Source organism: Erpetoichthys calabaricus, chromosome 3 (assembly GCF_900747795.2).
Source record: "Erpetoichthys calabaricus chromosome 3, fErpCal1.3, whole genome shotgun sequence".
Taxonomy (NCBI): domain Eukaryota; kingdom Metazoa; phylum Chordata; class Cladistia; order Polypteriformes; family Polypteridae; genus Erpetoichthys; species Erpetoichthys calabaricus.
In genome coordinates, this window is record NC_041396.2 from 10,657,595 (window position 1) to 10,673,253 (window position 15,659).

The 15,659-nt window shown below is 43.0% G+C and overlaps 1 protein-coding gene across 1 annotated transcript in view; it reads right to left on the minus strand.

Moving 5' to 3' along the window:
• The window catches only part of ddx20 (DEAD (Asp-Glu-Ala-Asp) box polypeptide 20), a 66,727-nt gene that overhangs the window by 13,815 nt on the left and 37,253 nt on the right, over window positions 1-15,659 (minus strand). The window contains exons 6-10 of the mRNA XM_028796354.2: window positions 15,245-15,383; window positions 6,767-6,825; window positions 4,851-4,933; window positions 2,571-2,676; window positions 2,146-2,247 (exon numbers count right to left, since the gene is read on the minus strand). Of these exons, the coding sequence (XP_028652187.2) occupies window positions 2,146-2,247; window positions 2,571-2,676; window positions 4,851-4,933; window positions 6,767-6,825; window positions 15,245-15,383 (489 nt within the window). The remainder of the gene's footprint in view (window positions 1-2,145; window positions 2,248-2,570; window positions 2,677-4,850; window positions 4,934-6,766; window positions 6,826-15,244; window positions 15,384-15,659) is intronic.

The window sequence follows — 15,659 nt, forward strand, 5'->3', positions numbered from 1 at the left end:
AACTTCTGTATGGACACTTTAGTTCCAGTAAGAACAGTACGCTGCTATGCTAACAACAAGCCATGGATTACAAGTGACATCAAGGGCCTTTTGAACCAGAAGAAAAGGGCCTTTAAAGACGGTGATCAGCATGAGCACAAGCGCGTGCAGAAGGAACTCCGAGTCCAGCTCAGGGCGGCGAAGGAGCAGTACAGGAGAAAGCTGGAGCAGAAGTTGCAGAACAACAGCATGAAGGAAGTGTGGGATGGGATGAAGATCATCACTGGCTGCAGCTCGAAGCAGGGTGCCACCATCGAGAGAGATGTGAAGAGAGCAAACGAAATGAACATCTTCTTTAACAGGTTTGACCACCCTAACCCACTCTCACCTCGGATTACTGCACTCTCTACACATCCTTCTGCTGATACCAACATAGGAGAGACATCCCCACCCACAATTACAGCAGCGCAAGTGAGCAGAGAGCTGAGGAAACTTCGTGCCAGCAAAGCAGCAGGTCCAGATGGAGTATCGCCATGACTGCTGAAGGTCTGTGCATCAGAGCTGGGGGGTCCTCTACAGCGCATCTTCAACCTGAGCCTGGAACAGGGGAAAGTCCCGAGGCTTTGGAAAACATCTTGCATCACCCCAGTCCCAAAGGTATCACATCCTGGTGAGCTGAATGACTTCCGGCCTGTCGCTCTAACATCACATGTGATGAAGACCATGGAGCGGCTGCTGCTTCACCACCTGAGGCCACAGGTCCAACACGCCCTCGACCCTCTGCAGTTCGCATACCAGGAGAAGGTGGGAGCGGAAGATGCCATCATCTATATGCTACATCGATCTCTCTCCCACTTGGACAGAGGCAGTGGTGCTGTAAGAATTATGTTTCTAGACTTCTCTAGCGCCTTCAACACCATCCAACCTCTGCTCCTTAGGGACAAGCTGACAGAGATGGGAGTAGAGTCATACCTGGTGGCATGGATCGTGGACTATCTTACAAACAGACCTCAGTATGTGCGTCTCGGGAATTGCAGATCTGACATTGTGGTCAGCAACACAGGAGCGCCGCAGGGGACTGTACTTTCTCCGGTCCTATTCAGCCTATATACATCGGACTTCCAATATAACTCAGAGTCCTGCCACGTGCAAAAGTTTGCTGACGACACTGCTATCGTGGGCTGCATCAGGAGTGGGCAGGAGGAGGAGTATAGAAACCTCATCAAAGACTTTGTTAAATGGTGCGACTTAAACCACCTACAACTGAACACCAGCAAAACCAAGGAACTGGTGGTGGATTTTAGGAGACCCAGGCCCCTCATGGACCCCGTGATCATCAGAGGTGACTGTGTGCAGAGGGTGCAGACCTATAAATACCTAGGAGTGCAGCTGGACGATAAATTAGACTGGACTGCCAATACTGATTCTCTGTGCAAGAAAGGACAGAGCCGCCTGTACTTCCTTAGAAGACTGGCATCCTTCAACATCTGCAGTAAGATGCTGCAGATGTTCTATCAGATGGTTGTGGCGAGTGCCCTCTTCTACGCAGTGGTGTGCTGGGGAGGCAGCATTAAGAAGAAGGATGCCTCACGCCTGGACAAACTGGTGAGGAAGGCAGGCTCTATTGTTGGCATAGAGCTGGACGGTCTGACATGCGTAGCAGAGCAACGGGCACTCAGCAGGCTCCTATCAATTATGGAGAATCCACTACATCCATTAAACAGTGTCATCTCCAGACAGAGGAGCAGTTTCAGTGACAGACTGCTGTCACTGTCCTGCTCCACTGACAGACTGAGAAGATCATTCCTCCCCCAAACTATGCGACTCTTCAATTCCACCAGAGGGGGTAAACGTTGAACATTATTCAAGTTATTGTCTGTTTTTTTATCTGCATTTTTTATTACTCTTTAATTTAATATTTTTGCTGCTGGAATATGTGAATTTCCCCCTGGGATTAATAAAGTATCTATCTATCTATCTATCTATCTATCTATCTATCTATCTATCTATCTATCTATCTATCTATCTATCTATCTATCTATAACCCTAAAATGGATAGGTGGATAAGAAAATGTATGAATTCATGTAATTTAGACAGGCTGATAGGCAAAGTGCCCAGCTACCCATACTTTTTCAGCTCAGTACCCTACCAATCATTACTCGTACCTGGCAAGCAGTGGAGATCCAAGTTGCACTTTTGAGCAATTGCCAACATTTCATTTTCCTCTTCTCCAAAACAACAGTATGTCACGGCCAACCCAAGGGTCCCTATGAAAAGATTTTTTTTTTTTTTTACATAGACAGACAGATAGATGTATATTATCAGAAGTTGATGATAGATCTTAGGGCAAAAACCAAAAACAAAAATAGTAAAAAGTAAAATAATTACTCCACTGACCAAGAATTGGAGGAATCTCAATGGGGGAATAACTCATCAAAAGTTTCTTATTTCAATAAATGGCAGCAAGAAGGTCCTTTAAAGTCAGTGTACATATTCATATTATGAAGCTGCTGAGTTCTTAAAATCACAGAGTTGGACAGGTTGCAGGGGTACTTGGCACCACCAGCTCATTGCAAAAAGCTCAACTCACCAAAACGACCAGCCCTTCCAATACGGTGCATGTAGGTTTCCCAGTCCTGAGGAACATCCAGATTTATGACGAGATTAACCTTATCTGCATCGATTCCTCTAGACGTCTGTAGAGATAAAGTAGAAGAAGCAAACTGAAACAAAAAATCTAATGTGTCTAGCATGTGACTTTACCTGTATAAACCTGTGATTTTAGCAGTAAAGTATAGCAGGGCCAATATTTTAATACATGGAAGAGTCATTCCTTGTTGAATAAAATTTATACCCTCTCTGTCCTTCTGGTGGTGTACATATTCAAGGCAGCAGCTTCAATTTTTTAACTTCGGTTAACATCTGTCTGACAAAATGATTTTTATTCCTTTTCTGCACAAAGGGCATATTTTGGATGAACATTTGTACACACTCATTATCAGATTTGGATCATTCGCAAAACTAATTTGAACAGTCAAACAAAAAATCAAATATGAGGCAAAAATCAGAAGAGAATCACTGTTAGATACAATGTGAACGTAGCCTTAAAAGACTTGGCACCTAATCCAACAAGAGGTGTTATTGAGATATATGAACTGCTCAAAATTTATATATTGGGAACACAAGGAAAACCGAGGTGAATGAACAAGACTTCTGATGCCTCAGAACATGCTCATCTCTTTTTCCAGCCATGGTAGGACATGCCCAGCAGGGACACTGGAAGCCAAGGCCATAAGCAGTAGTTCTCTCACAGCTACCCATAATCTATATATATAATACACTAAGCAGCCGACCTGGGCACGCAAGACAACCATGGGATACGCACGACATAGCCCCGCCCACCAACTTTAAGACCATGGGATACGACGACAACAACTCACAGAGCCCCGCCCACCAACTCTAAGACCATGGGATGAGAACGCCTGCCTGCCCGCCCGCCCGACTGTTACCAGCATTCACCGCAATGTACTGGAGTGTAAAACTATTGCAGCTTCTAAGCTTTCAGCCACGTGAGATTGAGCAATAACAGGTCTGTGATGCCCTTAGATGTCTGGGGCTGCACTGAATGGATCAACGTGTGTCTACCCGGCGCCAAGAGGCGTGGGTAAGCCGTTGAACCCCATTCGTGATGGGGACCGAGGCTTGCAATTGTTCCCCACGAACAAGGAATTCCCAGTAAGTGCAGGTCATAAGCTCGCACTGATTAAGTCCCTGCCCTTTGTACATACCGCCCGTCTCTACTACCGATTGGATGGTTTAGTGAGGTCCTCGGATCGGCCCTGTCGCGGACGCTCGCGGCCTCTGGCGGAGCGCCGGGAAGACAATCGGACTTGACTATCTACAGAAAGTAAAAGTCGTAACAAGGTTTCCGTAGGTGAACCTGCGGAAGGATCATTACCGGTTGTGCCGATCCATCGTTGGACGGTTAGGACCCGAAACCTCTCGGGCCTGCTTCCCCGCCCTCTCTCCGGAGAGGCGGAGGGGGCGGAAAGGGCGTCCTCCCCCTCTCTCCCCGTTCCGCCCTCCACGCCCGACCGCCGTCCAGCCCCGTCCCTCGCTCTGGGAGGTGGGGGCGCGGCGGCGGTCCTCCAGTTTTCAGTCACGGACAATTGTATGTTGCTCTCTCCAGAGTTCCATCTTTTCATTCACTTACAGTCGTATCCTCAAACCCACCCCATTTGGACAACTGTGTCTTAAACCCGCCTGCTGCTTGTCCCATCACTCCAACTTCCTGCTATCTTCCACTTGCTACTACAAGGTTCTGACACGGCTATGCTCCTCAATAATTCTCCAGTCCCTTGTCTCTACAATAAGTGTTCAACCTGTGTGTTGATAGATATTGCTCTTGCCAGACCAGCTAAAGGTGAAGAATGTTCCAAAGTTTCTTCTCTTAAGCTGTAGAATTAATTTACTATGATCATCCAACGTGCTCCCAACTGACTGTAAAGCAGTGTGTCATTCTGGGGTGGCATAGACATTCTACTCCTCTGTTCTCCTTCTGGATATCGGTAGCTGTATTGATCCAACTAAGTGACTAGCAATTTTGGTTTGGTTCAAGTCTTCCATCGAGCTTTAGGACTAAATGTAGTGTTCCACTTTTTGTGCTCTATTCAGAATTCTGTCGCTACTTGCTTGTTAACTCTGAATGTTGTAATTTGGTTTATTTTTGAGCTGCGCTACCACCTCGGCATATCAATGGCCTATGGTGAAAGCAACTGAAGGTACATGTAAACTAGCATCATTTACTGTGATTTAAATCGCCAATAATAAAAAGGTACAGTTGACCATTTGGGCAAAGCTGATGACTTACCAGGTCTGTAGAAATTAGAACACGACACTTGTACTGCTTCAGCCTGGACATAGCTTCCATTCTCTGTTCTTGAGTCAGACCCCCTATAAGTTGAAAAACAAGAAGAGACAGAATTCAACTTGCACACTATTGGACTTCAAAACAATAGATAAATAGGAAAGAGAGCATTAAATAATGTTGACTGACATATTTACTGTAATATATAACAGGCAGACAGCAATATGGAAAGGCACTCTATATCAGAGTTTAGAAAGATATGCAAGAGATTTTATAAACTGGATAAACGGTAGACGGTATAGATGGGTAGATGAACACACAGACAGATATGAAAGATATTGCATAACATAGACAGATATGAAAAGCAACAGATATTCCTAAGGGAGATATGGACATGCACTGCAACACAGAGAAATAGAAAGATTTGGAAAACAATATAAAGAAGAGCGATAGACAGGGCAGCATGTAACATCCATCCATCCATTATCCAACCCGCTGAATCCGAACACAGGGTCACGGGGTTCAGCTGGAGCCAATCCCAGCCAACACAGGGCACAAGGCAGGAAACAATCCTGGGCAGGGTGCCAACCCACCGCAGAGCATGTAACATATACTGACACATATGGAATGCAGTATATAAAAAGAATACATATTGCCAAATTTCCTCCTGGGGAGAAATTAATCTCTATCTTTATATCTATTTATCACACAGGCAAACAGCCAGTATTACAGAAGGGCAATTTACAACCAAGACAAGGCACTATATAAACTGGGCATATCAATGTGTTGCACACAAGCTGAGGCAGCTACTTTCTGGGGGAAAGGCGCACTTACTGTCAGCCATATATAACGAGATATTGATTTATCTGGTGTATGTGGTATAGCAGGTCCACGGCCCTGAATGAAAGGCCAGTTTTTAAGTACTCCATTCTCCATGTCAGTCTCCGTGGGCGCGATCGTGCAGCCACAGGTAGTTGATGGCGTAATTGGGGCGAGTTGCACCTGCACGTGAAGGGGCAATCATTCTCAATTGCTTAATTGGCTTCCTACGGCACATGATTGAGCCAACGCTCCCACTGAGACGTACAAGTACGGGTCGGCACAGGAGATGGTCAGGGGAAAGACGGAAAAGAAAAATGAAGGAAAGGGGTAGCATATAGATATTAAAAAGGGTCAGCCCAAGGACTGATCCTTGTGGGACCCCACAGGTGACAATATGGGTACGAGATTTAGCATCCCCCAGGGCCACATACTCAGCCCTATCTGTGAGATAGGACTCGAACCACTAGAGAGCAGTGCCAGAAAGTCCAATTATATGGTGGAGACGATGGAGAAGAATATTATGGTCTACTGTATCAAATGCAGCTATGAGATCTTGAGGATAAGGAGTGATGGAGAGCCCTGGTCAGCAGCCATCAGGTGGTGACTCTGACCAGGGCTGTCTCTGTACTGTGAGAAGATCAGAAACCAGATTGAAATTTAGGAGAATTTTTGCCACAGTTGATGTACACAAGTCTACCATTAGAAAGGGCCTGCATAAAGTTGCTATCCAGAAAACAATAGCAGGGCAAGACTAAACTTTTCCCATGGGCATCTAAGCAAAGATCAGGACTTCTGGAACAATGTGCTCAGGGCCGATGAGACAAAGACAGAGTTATCTGGCCACAGTAACAGAAGACACGGTACAAGCTAAACAAACAAGCTTATGTTCTAACAGTTTTATTTAGGTTTACACACCAATATAGCTGCATGTAAATTAAAGACTTCTGCAACCTGCTCAAAAAACAAATTTATCAATTAGAAACAAATCCAACAATGATTCCATGAGTAGTTGTCTTCTTTCAAAAAGGAGACACTGCCTGTTCCAGGATACACCCTGACCCCAGGAGGTCTTTCCTGTACCCCACAAGCACACTTACCAGAGATGCACACGGCTGGGAGGTTCTTTGAGGTGAGGATATCAGCTAAGTGTTGAGCTCTGTAAAAAAAAACAACATCAGTCCTAATGTGTATTATTCACTGCTAGACTCATCATAAGGTGCTTTACAATGTAAAAAAACAACATATTCACAGTAAGCAGCAAAGATAATGAAGTTGTAAACTAAAAATTGATGCACAGTGAAGCATGTTGGGCAGGAAGTGCAGCTCAATTCAAGAAACTCCTCCTGTAGTGTCAGATGCCACCAGGCGGTCAAGTCTTGGAATTCCTACTTGACAGAAGATTTAACATGGAATCTTATAAACCAGCTGTAGTTAAAAGTTTCCAAAGACTCCAAAGTTCAATCCAAATGAGACATTAGACCACGGCTACATTAACTTGCACTGGGGTTACTGCAACATTTTCCTCCATGGTCTACAAACATAAATTATCTGCGAGAAAAAAGGTTGAGAATGATGCTTCACAAGCCCCATTTTGGATCAAAAGCCATGGCCTCATTCGTGACTACAAGGCCTAACTCCACTAGCTATCTGACCTTTTTCAAATAAGTACAGGGTGAGCCAAAATTAAGTGCCACATTTCTCAAGGTCATTGCGCGAGCTAGAGGAAGCCGAACGGATTTGGTGTGGGGGTCCTTTGATAGGCGAACCCTTGTAGTTTTCAGTCGTCAACATGCCTTGGTCCGGTGTGCACCATTGCTTTCGCTGTCGAAGCGTTCTTCAGAAATAACAAATCCATCATCACTACACAACATGCCTTCCGAACGCACTTCAGTTTTCCTCCCAATGGTGACGTCCCAAATCGGGTGGCTAAATTTAGGCAGATGGGTATGACATTGAACAGCAAATCTCCAGGCTGTCCTCGGACTGTACGAACGCCTGACAACATCGAAGCTGAAAGGGCATCAATTTTGCATTCTCCTAGATGTTCAGTGCGCTTCTGCCTTAGACATTTCCAACACTTCTTTTGCATTAGGACCTTAATTTCCATCCATATAAAATGATGGCAGTGCAGGAACTCACTGAGAGAGACTGGGAGAGACCACAGAGAGTTGTGTGCAAACATTCTGCAAACCGTTCATTGAGATGCCATCGTCATGTGACGTCAGCGACGAGGCACATTTCCATTTGAACGGTTGTGTAAATAAGCAAAACATTCGCTACTGCCCTGAAACCAACCCTTCTGAAGTTCATCAGAGACCCCTGCACAGTGAGCAGACGTGTTACAGTTTGTTGCAGAATTTGGCATTGTAGGGCCTTACTTTTTTGAAAGGGGGAGAGCAACAGTTACCGTCAGAACGTTACACTGAAATGCTAGAGAACTTTTTACAACCCCAAATGGAAGAAATAGAGGTGGTGGAAGCCTGGTTTCAACATTCAACAGGATCAAGCAACAGTTCATACAGCGCGGAGATCCATGCAAGTTTTACGGGAGATATTTCCGGGGAAGCTGATCTAACCTGCATGGCGATGTCTGGTGGCCTTCACGTTTGCCTGATCTCGCTCTGTGCGATTTCTTCTCAAGTCGAAGGTATACACACACTGACCTCAAAACCTTGAAGCCCTCAAGGATGCTGTTCTCCTCGAAATCACCGCTATTCCCCTTGTAATGGCTGAACGAGTCATGCGAATCATCTCAGAGTGTATCGCTAATGATGGCCACCACCTTGAAGACGTCATTTTTAAAACACATTGAAAAAAATCGATTTTGCATACCCTTTCTTGTGTCGTAATGAAATTTTATTTATCTTGTAGTGTTTTTGTAGAATAAATGTTTGGAATTCTTTTTGGCTCACCCTGTATAAAGACTTTGCTTTCCATTGCTAACAGTTTTGTTAGCTGTCTGAGCGAGTGACTAAGGGGACAAAGAACTGTGCAGCCACCTGTGCTGTTTTTTTCACCTTGGAATATCTAAATACAGTCGACCCTCGATATACGACCGGCCTGACATGCGAACAACTTGGTTTACGACCAAAATTTTTCTTTTGAATTACTAATGTAATGTACAGAACCACAATTAGAAAAAAGTTGTCACTGTCCAAATATTTATAGACCTAACTCTATCTATCTATCTGTCTGTCAATCAAGTATTGTCCTCTTCGGAGTTTCTCCCGTTATATTGTTATTCAACACTGAATCACAATTTATTTACATAAAAATATACAATCCATTATTTTGTGTTTAATATCTGTAATTAATTTCAGACCACTTTGAAGAGATCTGTATTTACTTTGAAATTAAAGAATCTTTTTTTGGTGGTCACTCTCAAAAAAGCCAAATTAATTCAATATAACGCGGTGTACAGTATATGTAAAACCTTCCAACAGGTGAATACATTTTATTGGCCTTGTACTGTATTGCTCATTTTCCTCGAGTTCTAAAGCTTCGTTGATTATTAGTTGCTTTTACACAACATCACCAGGTGATGGCAGTGTGTCTGCGTGTTTAGCACTTAATAACAAAGTAACCGCACAGTATTTTTCTCCAGCTGACTACTCCACAGATGTCATGGCCAGTACCAGTACCACCTCAGTGTTTAAATATACAGTTGACCCTTGATATACGACTGGCCTGACATGCGAACAACTTGCTTTACGACCAAAATTTTTGTTTTGAATTACGACCAACATCTTGCGTTACGACCCGAATTCGATCACGTGTATCCGCTTGTACGATTGTAAACAAACAGCCGAGAGCATTTGTAAGCGTCAGTCGGAGCCCAGATACATGCGTTTGTGGACGTAATTTCGGTCAGTGCAGTAATTTATATAATTTACTAGCAAAATACCCGCGCTTCGCAGTGGAGAAGTAGTGCGTTAAAGAGATTATGTAAACATATATATACATATACATATATATATATACATATCTACATATACATATATATACATATATACATACATACATAGTGCGTTGTAACACGGGCTGTGATTGTTACATGGGAGGGAGACGACAAATCACAGCTTCCCGCTTTCTAATCGGGCCTGTGATTGGTGCTTTGACTGATGCCCAGATCCCACAGTATCTTCCCTTAGGAGAGGCGTTAGGCAAGTGTAATTGAATAGCAGTGCTGCAAGTTTAGCTTTACACCTGTTTTTAAGGCTTATTGACTGAAAGGGGCTTTCATGAAAAAACTTAGGGCTTTGCTACAGGATACACCCTCCACAAGTTAAGGAAGTAAAAATAAAGGTATATATTTCTGTTTTATTTAAACCTTTTAAGTTTGTATGCAGGCGGCATGGTGGCGCAGTGAAAGGTGCCAGATAGGAGACCCGGGTTCGCTTCCCTGTGTGGAGTTTGAATGTTCTCCCCGTGTCTGGCTGGGTTTCCTCCGGGTACTCTGGTTTCCTCCCACAGTCCAAAGACATGTAGGATAGGTGCATTGGCGATTCTAAGTTGTCCCTGGTGTGTGGGTGTGTGCGCCCTGAGGTGGGCTGGCACCTTGCCCGGGGTTTGTTTCCTGCCTTGTGCCCTGTGTTGGCAGGGATTGGCTCCCGTATTTAGGATATAGCGGGTTGGATAATGGATTGATGGACATTTGTATGCATAGCCCTATTTTCCCATTTTCGTTTTTTTTCTTTCTTCAGTAATATTTCAGCAAACCCTGAGCTTGTCAGTTCAAATCCTGGTACTGACACCACTGTGTGACCCTGAGGAAGTCACTTCACCTGCCTGTGCTGCAAAAAACAAAAGTAATGTAACAAATTGTACCTCAGATGTTGCAAGTTGCTGGAATAAAGGCATAAGTCAAATAGATAAATATGTAGTATACACATAGGAACTATTCATTTATTTTCAGTTAAGTCATCTGCAGCAAACCTTTATAAATGAGGGTTTCTCCTTTTTAGATAGTGCAAACTGTTTCTTCTTCATTGAGGTTTTCTCTTGGAGAGCTTTTTTCATTTCACTGAAAATTAAAGCAGCAGCTGCCAAAATATGTAGCTTTCTTATTAATTTTTCAACATTGTGTAAAATAACTTTATAAAGTAACATAAAAGGTTTAAATACTGGTTATCCTTTAACACTAAAATATTACTAAAGAGATACAAAAAAAGTAAAATGCATATGTTGTTTTTCTTTAAGGAGATTAAACATTACTGAAGAAAGAAAAAAAAAAAAACTAAAACAGCCAAATGGGGCTATGCATACGAACTTAAAAGGTTTATAAAGTCAGGCGTTAGGCAAGTGTCATTGAATAGTAGTGCGTGATTGAATAGCGGTGTCAGGCGTTAGGCAAGTGTCATTGAATAGCGGCGCTGCAAGTTTAGTTTCTTTTCAATAAAGTCAGGCGTTAGGCAAGTGTCATAGAATAGCGGCGGCGCTCGGCGCTGCAAGTTTAGTTTCTTTTCAATATAGTCAGGCGTTAGAGTTCTTTTATTAAGAAGAAAAGAAAACCTTTTTAAACTGAGGGAAAATATACCAATAACAATTTGTTAAGGATCTGTTTTTTGTGAAGCTGCCTTTACACAGCCTGTCCGCTGTTTTATAAATGAATGCCATATAAGGCCGTCCTTTCTCCTTCACAGTGATTACGTGTGAGGCGTGATGACGTGATACGCAACCCTCGCAACCCCGTCTCCCACAGCCAGCGAGCTGCCGTCCATTACTGTATATAGACAAAAAAGAGGTTCCAGTTATGACCATTATGCTTTGAATTTCGAAATGAAACCTGCCTAACTTTTGTAAGTAAGCTGTAAGGAATGAGCCTGCCAAATTTCAGCCTTCTACCTACACGGGAAGTTGGAGAATTAGTGATGAGTGAGTGAGTGAGTGAGTGAGTGAGTGAGTGAGTGAGTGAGTGAGTGAGTGAGTGAGTGAGTCAGTCAGTCAGTCAGTCAGTCAGTCAGTCAGTCAGTCAGTGAGGGCTTTGCCTTTTATTAGTATAGATTTCGATAATTGCTAAGGAAGGTAAAGAGAGCGATCACAATCAAAACGAAGAAGGAAATTGTGCGGAAATATGAGAGTGGCGTTCGTGTGACCGATCTCGCTAATATGTACAGCATGTCGAAATCCACCATCTCGACAATTTTACAAAGAAAAGATTTGTAATAGTAGTAGTAATATTACAGTAATACTAGTAATATTATATAGAAGGAATAGGGTTGCATAGTGTATCACTACTGAAAAAGTACCTTCTTCTGGTATAGCTATTCCCATTTTTATATGGGGGTCTCTATTTTTTTTTTTTTTTTTACTAGACTTCTCCAATATAAGTTTTGTCAGTTCTGAAAAACCCAAACTTTAAAATGGAACAGTACAAGAATTTCAGGACTTTCGACACAGGAAGTCAACATCAACTTTGGTACCAGTACTGAGGTCTGAAAGCTGGTATCGATACCAAAGTCCAAATTTTAGCACTGATCCAAATGTAATAAGAACTCTACTTTTGTAATTATAAATATGTTACATAAGCCTATATTGATTTATTTTTGTTACTTATTCATTATTATTATTACCTATTTAAACTTGTTTTTCTTTTCTTGTAACTATATATTTGACATTTTGTACAGAACTTTGAACTACATCCGGTGTATGAAAATGCCCCCAAGGAACAAATGCTGTTACTGCTGAAATTATCTTGGCATAATGATGGCCCAAAGCCCACCACTAACTAACGAATGTGAGAAGGCTGCTGTCTCTGCTGAGGAATCCACCCAGAGTGTTACTGCCACTGAGATACCTATTAAGAATGCTGGGAATTACAAGCAGCAAGTTCAACTGCTTAACTAAATAACCAGTTGCTGACCTACCAATTTACCTGTGACTGAGCAGAGCTGCACGTGCTGCCAGTTATATTCAGTGTGTACAAAAGTGTACAGTGATTGAAAATGGTGACAAAGAAAATACTGTAATGTAGAATGCCTTAACGTTGTACCGCTCTTAGACCCGGCGTTATTATCATATATGCTGCCCACCTAGAGCAGCAGCAAAGGAAAAAGAAAAAAAATAATCCAGGGCGCGAGTGACCAACACTACTTTCCTACTACACCACCCCAAGTATAGAGACACACCAGTGAAGGCAGGGTTAAGTAAAAAATGATTATTGGAAGACAATACACACTTCTTCTTTCGGCTGCTCCCATTAGGGTTTGCCACAGTGGATCATCTTCTTCCATATCTTCCTGTCCTCATCATCTTGCTCTGTCACGCCCATCACATGCATGTCCTCTTTCACCACATCCATAAACCTTCTCTTAGACCTTCCTCTTTTCCTCTTCTCTGGCAGCTCTATCCTTAACATCCTTCTCCCAGTATACCCAGCATCTCTCCTCTGCACATGTCCAAACCAACGCAATCTCACCTCTCTTACTTTGTCTCCCAACCGTCCCACCTGAGCTGACCCTCTAATGTCCTCATTTCTAATCCTGTCCATCCTCATCACCCCCAATGCAAATCTTAGCATCTTTAACTCTGCCACCTCCAGCTCTGTCTCCTGCTTTCTGGTCAGTGCCACCGTCTCCAACCCATATAACATAGCTGGTCTCACTACTGTCCTGTAGACCTTCCCTTTCACTCTTGCTGATACCCTTCTGTCACAAATCACTCCTGACACTCTTCTCCACCCATTCCACCCTGCCTGCACTCTCTTTTTCACAATCCACAATACGTTAGGAAGGACATCTGGTATAAAATTTTGCCAAATCAATATGCGGACAAGACAATACACACATACTGCAACAAAAAACCCATCTATACATAATATCGCGCTGCAGCACTTCCCACCCAACACAATTCACGGCACAAAGACACTTAAACACATAAGCTACTAATACAGAAATTTGAACAAGAGAAAAAAATAATGTATTCGTAGTCCTTTAAATATTCTCTGTATGGAATATCGAGCTCAGTCTGCGGTGGGGAATGAGGCGCCAACCATACCTCCTATTCTGGGAAACGTCCAGATTAACAGTTCCTTGTGCTGGCCCGTCAGGTCCTCTCCTGAATACCTTTCACCAGAAAGTAAAAATAATTTGTCTTGAAATGAACCCGGATTCACCGGATGTTTTCCATGCGGAGTCAATCCTTTCCCTCTTACCTTTTCCTGTGATGGCTTCCCCTCTCCTTTTTTCCCGCCACCCATTTACATACCGTTGGCTCCTCCCCTTACAGTCTGTTGGGCCCTCCAAGCCAGGTGCTCCCCTCCCCCTGTACAATTGGCCGGCCTTACAAATTAAGCCATTTCACTAATAACAAGAATGGGAAATGGTACAAACTCACAGTGACGTACACATATTCCAGACGACCGTTACAACGTTAGTAATGGCTACTACATATTCATTCATATCAAAGCTAGTATGCCTTGTTCATAAAGAAGAGAAATCACTAAATGAAAATTAATTGAAACTCCATTGAAAAGTCTGGAGTTTGCTCATTTGTACCTGTAGAATTATAGTATTACCTAAGACCTGCTTATCTTATAATACATTTCATTACTCCATAATCTATCGTGGGCTGCATCAGGAAAGGGCAGGAGGAGGAGCATAGGAACCTAATCAAGGACTTTGTTAAATGGTGCGACTCAAACCACCTACGCCTGAACACCAGCAAAACCGAAGAGCCGGTGGTGGTTATGAGGAGGCCAAGGCCTCTCAAGGACCTCGTGATCATCAGAGGTGCAGAGGGTGCAGACCTATAAATACCTGGGAGTGCAGCTGGATGATAAATTGGACTGGACTGCCAATACAGACAGAGCTGACTATACTTCCTTAGAAGACTGGCGTCCTTCAACATCAATAGGATGCTGCAGATGTTCTATCAGATGGTTGTGGCGAGTGCCCTCTTCTACGTGGTGGTGTGCTGGAGAGGCAGCATAAAGAGGGACGTCTCATGCTTGGACAAACTGGTGAGGAAGGCAGGCTCTATTGTGGGCACGGAGCTGGACAGTTTGACATCTGTGGCAGAGCGATGGGCGCTGAGCAGGCTCCTGTCAATCATGGAGAATCCACAGCATCCACTGAACAGGATCATCTCCAGACAGAGGAGCAGCTTCAGCGACAGACTGCTGTCACCGTCCTGCTCCACTGACAGACTGAGGAGATCGTTCCTCCCCCACACTATGCGACTTCTCAATTCCACCCGGGGGGGTAAACGTTAACATTATACAAAGTTATTGTCTGTCTGTTATACCTGCATTTTTATCACTCTTTAATTTAATATTGTTTTTTATCAGTATGCTGCTGCTGGAGTATGTGAATTTCCCCTTGGGGAGTAATAAAGTATCTATCTATCTATCTAATAACAGTATAGGAAACCTATTACAGTTTTGCTTTGTTTTTCTTTTCACAATTTACTTGCAAGACAAATTCTTATTCAAATTTTGTTTTTAAATGACCACAAAAAATGAACAGGATTGGCTCCAGCTGACCCCCGTGACCCTGTGTTAGTCATTTTCCAACCTGCTATATAAAAAAAATAAACAAACAAATAAATAAATAATGAAAAATTCCAGTAACTGGTACCTGCTGTGTAAGTTGGAGAAAACAAGAGCCTGGTTAAATGGGACCTTGCCAAAGAGCTCCAGGAGATGTTGCACCTTCTCCTCAAAGATCTTGTGAGGCAGAGGGTGAGATTTCACAAGCTTGTAATATTGCTTAAGCCCTGATGAGACAAGAAAGCAAAAAAATATTTTTTTTTTTTTTGTGTGTAAAGTGAACGTATCTCTTTTTTTTTTTTTTATTTTAATCACTAAGTCACATTAGTCTATTTGAGCATCTTTGGGTTTAATTTCCTGTTTTCTTTTGCAATGAGAAGTAAAGCAAAATGGCACCTTTTATTGGCTAACTGAACAGATTACAATCTTTCAAACTTTCAAGGTGGAAATAGGCTTTGAAGACAGGCAGATAGTGAGAAGTCGAGTAAAATGACACCTTTTAT